At 43.3% G+C, this 7500-nt stretch overlaps 1 protein-coding gene across 1 annotated transcript in view; it reads left to right on the top strand.

Moving 5' to 3' along the window:
- The window catches only part of LOC118768273, an 87362-nt gene extending 81382 nt beyond the window's left edge, over positions 1–5980 (top strand). Inside the window, exon 3 of the mRNA XM_036514414.1 lies at positions 3564–5980. Coding sequence (XP_036370307.1) covers positions 3564–3567 — 4 coding nt within the window. The 3' untranslated portion in view covers positions 3568–5980. The remainder of the gene's footprint in view (positions 1–3563) is intronic.
- The last annotated feature ends 1520 nt before the right edge of the window (positions 5981–7500 follow it).

Genomic DNA, 7500 nt, shown 5'->3' with positions numbered 1-7500 from the left:
AGTCATTTGACTGTGGCCATGCTGGAGCACCGCCTTGAAGTGTTTGAGTCAAATGAATCGACCCCAGGACTTTTTTTAAAACAAAGGTTACGGGGACATAAGCACACTAACACCGGTTGTGAAGTAGTGATGGTGGACAAACGGAGGCACAAAGACACACGTATATATATGTATATGTATATATACAAGAGGCTTCTTTCAGTTTCCATCTACCAAATCCACTCACAAGGTTTTTAGTCGGCCTGAGGCTATAGTAGAAGACACTTGCCCAGGGTGCCACAAACCTGAAACCACATGGTTGGGAAGCAGACGTCTTACCACACAGCCACTCATGCACACACACACATATATATATATAGGTGCAGGAGTAGCTGTGTGGTAAGTAGCTTGCTTACATGGTTCCAGGTTCAGTCCCACTGCGTGGCACCTTGGGCAAGTGTCTTCTACTATAGCCTTGGGCCGACCAAAGCCTTGTGAGTGGATTTGGTAGACGGAAACTGAAAGAAGCCCGTCGTATATATATATATATGTATGTGTGTGTATATGTGTGTGTATGTTTGTTGTATGTCTGATTGTCCCCCCAACATCGCTTGACAACTGATGCTGGTGTTTTTACATCCCCATAACTTCGTGGTTTGGCAAAAGAGATTGATAGAATAAGTACTAGGCTTGCAAAGAATAAGTCCTGGGGTCGATTTGCTCAACTAAAAGTGGTGCTCCATCATGACCACAGTCAAATGACTGAAACAATTAAAAAAAAAAAACCTTATTCAGGGACCTTTTGAGAGGTCATTCACTATTTATCTTGATCACCATGTCCTATACATATAGTTGTGATGCATGTGCCTGGGGCACCCTTATCAGACAGGTTGTCATGATGGGAATATTGGGCTTCATATATTTGAACCCCAGTGTCACATTGATGGCATGCACTGCTCTCTCACTTGGTACTAATTACAATAATTATAATTATAATAATGTTTTCAAATTTTGACACAAGATCAGCATGTTTCCAGGCTGTGAGAAGTCTATATTGATCCCATTACACAACTGGTATTTATTTTATTGACTCTGAAAGGATGAAAGGTAAAGTCTACCTCAGTGGCATTTGAACTGGGGACTTGAAAGATAGACGAAATACCTTTAAGCCTTTTGCCTGGCATGCTAACAATTCTGCCAACTCGTTACCTTAATGATGATAATTATAATCTTTTCTACTCTGGGCACAAGGCCCAAAATTTTGGGGAAGGGGGCCAGTCAATTAGATCGACCCCAGTTTACAACTGGTACTTAATTTATCGACCCCGAAAGGATGAAAAGCTGAGGTCAACTTTGCCTTTCATCCTTTCAGGGTCAATAAATAAAGTACCAGTTGCATACTGGGGTTGATCTAATCAACTGGCACCCCCCTCCCCAAACGATAATAATAATAATGATTTCAAATTTTTGCTACAAGGGCAGCTTGGAGGAGGAGATGAAGTCGATTACATCAACCCCAGTGCATAACTGGTACTTATTTAATTGCAAGGCGGCGAGCTGGCAGAAACGTTAGCACGCTGGGTGAAATGCTTAGAGGTATTTCCTCTGCCACTACGTTCTGAGTTCAAATTCTGCCGAGGTCGACTTTGCCTTTCATCCTTTCGGGGTCGATTAAATAAGTAACAGTTACGCACTAGGGTTGATGTAATTGCCTTAATCCGTTTGTCTGTCCTTGTTTGTCCCCTCTGTGTGTAGCCCCTTGTGGGTAGTAAAGAAGTAGGTACTTATTTAATCGACCCTGTAAGGATGAAAGGCAAAGTCGAGGCAGGTGAAATGTCACTAAGCATTTTGCCAGCTCACCACCTTAATAATGATAATGATAATAATAATGATAATGATAATAATAATAATAATAATAATAAGGCGCAGGAGTAGCTTGCTAACCAACCACATGGTTCTGGGTTCAGTCCCACTGTGTGGCACCTTGGACTTCTGCTATAGCCCCGGGCCGACCAATGCCTTGTGAGTGGATTTGGTAGATGGAAACTGAAAGAAGCCTGTCGTATATATGTATATATATATATATATGTATGTGTGTGTATATGTTTGTGTGTCTGTGTTTGTCCCCCTAGCATTGCTTGACAATCGATGCTGGTGTGTTTATGTCCCCGTCACTTAGCGCTTCGGCAAAAGAGACCGATAGAATAAGTACTGGGCTTACAAAGAATAAGTCCCGGGATCGGGTGCTCCAGCATGGCTGCAGTCAAATGACTGAAACAAGTAAAAGAGAAATAAAAGAGAAAATAATAATATTTTTACTTCATTGTATCCAAAAATGTTTCTATGCTTGTTCATTTTGGAACAGAAGATTTTCGAGAGGATGTTCAAAGCATTTTCATTGCCCTTCAAAAAATCCCAGGGTGTGTGCTTGCAACCCGTGCACTCCCTGCTCCTGGGCCCATGACATTGCTACTTGGTTGTGAGACTTTGGCCCCGAGTGCAGAGGGCACGCGAGGACTAGGGAGATGATGAATGAAGCTGATATGCTCCACTGGATGTGCAATATCTGGGGGCGTGAATGGTGGAATGTGAATGTGGGGAGAGAAAAGAAAACAGGGTCTCATTTGATGCAGTGTGCAAGAAAGGGGACTGGGTTGGTTGGTGATGGACATGTGATGTGTAGGGATGCATTACATGACCATCACTGTAGAAAGAAGTGCTGAAAGCTTGTGGGAGATGGAACCAGTGGACGATGAAGACCAGCCAGGACATCATCCCCCCCCCTACCAAATCCCACCACCGAAACCATTACATCCAAAGCCATAACCACCACCAAAACTACCATTATCACTACCATTGCTGCCACCAGTACTGCCACTGCATCCATCACCACCTCCACTACTACTACTACTACCATCATCAAATACCACCACAAACATCATCATAATACCACCACTACTACTACCACCCCCACCACCATCCTACTACCACTAGTACTACTACCAACACTACTACTACTACCCCCACCATAACCCCCCACCCCCACCACTACTACTACTACCACCATCACCACTACCACTACTACCACTATCGCAATCACCACCACCACTACTACTACCACCACCACCATTCTACTACCACTAGTACTACTACCAACACTACTACTACTACCCCCACCATTACCACCACCACCCACTACTACTACTACCACCATCACCACTACCACTACTACCACTATCGCAATCACCACCACCACTACTACTACCACCACCACCACCATCCAACTACCACTAGTACTACTACCAACACTACTACTACTACTACCACCCTACCACTACTACTGCTACCACCACCATCACCACTACCACTACTACCACTATCGCAACCACCACCACCACCGCCACTAGTACTACTACTACCACTATTACTGCTACCGCTGCCACTACTACTACCACCACCACCACCACCACCACCACCACTACTACTACTATTACTACTACTACTACTACCCTTGTTACTACTATTATTGTTCTGATGTTTATGTTACCCTTATTTTTTTCTTTCTCTTTTTCCTTTCTTTCCAGATAAAGGTGATTCGAATCGGTTGAGCGAAACTAAGCTCAACTTGTCCCATCCACATATGACCCCCACCTTCTACCGGCCCCACCACCACCACCACCACCACCACCACCCTCACGATCACCACCGACACCCCCCACACGCCCATTTACCTCCCCTGCCACATTGATGCCTTCCCCCCCCTCCCTTCACTCCCCACCGACTCATCGTTGCTGCTGCTGCTGCTGCTGCTTCCATTGTCAACAACAACAACAAGTGCAGCAAACATAAAATGAAGACCAAGACAATTTATGGACAACTCCGCTTCAAAGCAGCCCTCCAGCCAAGGCCTCCATGTTTGACTGACTCACCTTCCACAGTTCCTGAACGGAGGCTTATTATGTGGCCGCTTGACCTCCTAGAAATTGCAGCCAAATCTCCCTCCTCTGCTCTGAAGATTGCATCCCTAAACTGTCTTAAGACAGACAATAAAAGGAAGGAGCACATTTGGATAACACTGCCTGAAATTAACACAAGGTGGTCACTAATGGACTGTCTTTGATCATACATTTACCCATTAAGGGTTGACCTTGGGCTAAACAAGCTACAACTATTCAAGAATGATGAAACTTAGCTGGCTGCCATGCCCACCACATGGATAATAATGACACATGCTCCCTCCCTGTGTATATATATATGTTTGATGGCTACGCCTACCATATCAGCTATTCATAAGTGATCACTTTTCGTCACACCCACCACAGCTAATGATGGCAAACACTCCCTCTCTTTATAGGTCTGGTGGCTCCACCCACCATATCTACAACTGTCCATGAATGATGAAAATTCACCACGCCCACCATGGGTAATGAAGACACATTCTCCCTCCTTGTACATGTCTTGTGGCTACGCCCACCATATCAGCAACTGCTCATAAATTATAAAAGTTCATGTCCATCCTGGATAATAATGATGCATTCTCCCTCTTTGTAAATGTCTTGTGGCTACGCCCACCACCAGAGACTGTTCCTGATTGGATCAAATTTCACCACCAATACAATAACAAACACTCAATCTCCTCCTTTCTAAAAAATATATATTAGTGACAGAGGCACTGTCCATCTACATATCGCTGATAAGGAGATACATCACTACTATCTCTAGCAGTTGAGTGTCCATCATTGATAAGACCAAGGAAGGTCGAAATCACATGATCTGGTGGTTTCAGCACTGAAGGTAGCAGGGATTTATCTCCCCACTAGCGATATAAAAAAAAGGGCATTTTGCACCAAAAGCCAATATGAGAAGTTCTCTCATATTACCTACTGCAGTATAGTTTGTTCTAACAGATTAACTTTCCTCCTCCCTGTATAAGTCTGGTGGCTATGCCCACCATCTCAACAATTATTCATAAAGGAAGAAACTTCACCCCGCCCATCACGAATACTAATGACAGACACTCCTCCTTCCCTCTTTGTATAGGTGTGGAGGCTATGCCCACCATATTAACATCTGAACAATTATTCATAAATGAGGAAACTTTATCATGTTCACCATGGTTAATAATGACAAACACACCCTCTCTGTACAAGATCTGGTTGCTATGCCTACCATTTCATCCAATCAACACTCTCTCCCTCTCAAATAACCACTTGTAGGAACTTGGGTCACATGTAACCCAGGGCATAGTAATTCATTTCAGCTAAGTGGATCTTGAGCCAAATGATGACAGGGATGCTCCTCCCACTTAAAAATGAGGCTGTCTCACCCTAGCAACTCCCCAGCTCTATCTATACGCACTCACCCTAACCAGCTTTGCTCTTCATCTGCTACTCCTACTCCAGCCACCCTCATCTAAACCATTTCTATTCCAGCCACTATTACCCTAAATACAGCAGCCAAAGGTAATTTATTGACAAGGTGGGTGTGTCTTATGTAGTGACTACAATTGTTTTATCAAAAGTGGGTGGGGCTAAACTTGGGTGTAGCACACATAGAGGGTTGGGTCATGAATTGTAATTACTAGAATGTAGTTACTCCCTCGAATAACAACTTACTGTTTTTAACAGGTGAAGGACATCGACAAAAGTAGTCCCAGACAGTTCTGTAAAGATGGGATTGCCACGACTGGCATTCCTTCTCCAGCTGTTCCCATCTCACCTATTCCTACAATCACAAAAATCTGAAGTACTCACCTGTAATTCAGGTTAAGTCCAATTCCATCACACCCAGTCCATTAAAAAGATAACATGGACATGTCCATCTTGGCAGAATCTGATCCAGCTGCACCCATATCTGGAAAAGGTCTTCAGAATTTTTATGCATATAGGTGCAGGAGTGGCTGTGTGGTAAGTAGCTTGCTTACCAACCACATGGTTCCGGGTTCAGTCCCATTATGTGGCACCTTGGACAAGTGTCTTCTACTATAGCCTCAGGCCAACCAAAGCCTTGTGAGTGGATTTGGTAGATGGAAACTCAAAGAAGCCCATTGTATATATGAATATATATATATGTATGTGTGTGTGTATGTTTGTCCCCCCAGCATCGCTTGACAACCGATGTTAGTGTGTTTATGTCCCCGTAACTTAGCGGTTCGGCAAAAGAGACCGATAGAATAAGTACTAGGCTTACAAAGAACAAGTCCTGGGGTCGATTTGCTCGACTAAAGGTGGTGCTCCAGCATGGCCGCAGTCAAATGACTGAAACAAGTAAAAGAGTATGTCCATGCCAAGGCAGTTTTGCCATAGATAACCCAATCCAAACCACACCCTCATTGCAGTTATCACAATTAATTTCAAATGGCCAAGCCTGAAGCTAGCTAATGCCTTGTTCTCTGGCAGGAATAGAAACCACTATAGCTTTAGCCACACCCACTTGTGACTAGGATAGCAACCATTGGTGTTATTACAAATTATGACCTCCCCTTCATCTCTGCCTCAGTATATCACACACACTTTTAGCCACACCCATTTCTGGCTGTAATAATAATCATTCTTCTAATTACAGCACATGACCCCCTCCCTCTGTATATCACACACACCTCTGACTGAAATAACAACTATTCTAGTAATTACAATTTATGATCCAACCCTCTGTATATTGCATCCACCTTTAACCACACCTACCTTTAACCGAACCCTCCTCTGGCTGGAATAACAACTATTCTTGTAATTACAATTTATGACCCAACCTTCTGTATGTCACACCCACATTTAGCCACACCCACTTCTGGCTGGAATAACAACTGTTCTAGTAATTACAATTCTAAATCCCACCCTCTGTATACCACACCTGACTTTAGCCTAACCCACTTCTGATATAATGACCATTGCAGTTACTACATCAGACACCCCCACCCTGTTACTAAATCACAATTCTAGCTCCACCCACCCCTGGAGTACCAACTGTTGTATAGAGTAGTGCATTGTACTGCCTAGTGTAAATTATGCTGCTCCCTCTTCCCTGCCTTAATTTCTTAGTTCCAGCCAAGCTCCCTGTTCAGATCTGAGTAAAAAAAAAAGGCCAGATAATTGACAATACATATATATACATGCTATCAATACTTACTTTCTGAAATGTGAATGACAGCTGATTAACAATGCAAATGTAAGCCACACCCCCTATTCATGATAGACAAATGCCAGCTAATTGACAATGCAAATATAAATGCCATCTATACCCATTTTCGGAAATGAGAATGCCTGCTGATCAACAATGCAAATGTAAGCCACGCCCACGACTCCTGATGTAAAAATATCAGATAACTGACAATGCATATAAATGCTATCATTGCCCACTTTATGAAATAAGAAAGCCAGCTGATTAACAATGCAAGTGTAAGCCACGCCCCTTGTCCTTTATAAAAAAATACCAGCCAATCAACAATGCAAATAAAAAATGCCATCTACGCCTACTTTCTGAAATGAGAAAGCCATCTGATTAACAATGCAAATGCAAGCCACG

The sequence above is a fragment of the Octopus sinensis genome, linkage group LG27 (genome assembly GCF_006345805.1).
Source record: "Octopus sinensis linkage group LG27, ASM634580v1, whole genome shotgun sequence".
In the NCBI taxonomy this organism is placed as follows: domain Eukaryota; kingdom Metazoa; phylum Mollusca; class Cephalopoda; order Octopoda; family Octopodidae; genus Octopus; species Octopus sinensis.
Note: the sequence above shows the minus strand (reverse complement) of the source record. Positions and strands in the feature narration are given on the sequence as shown.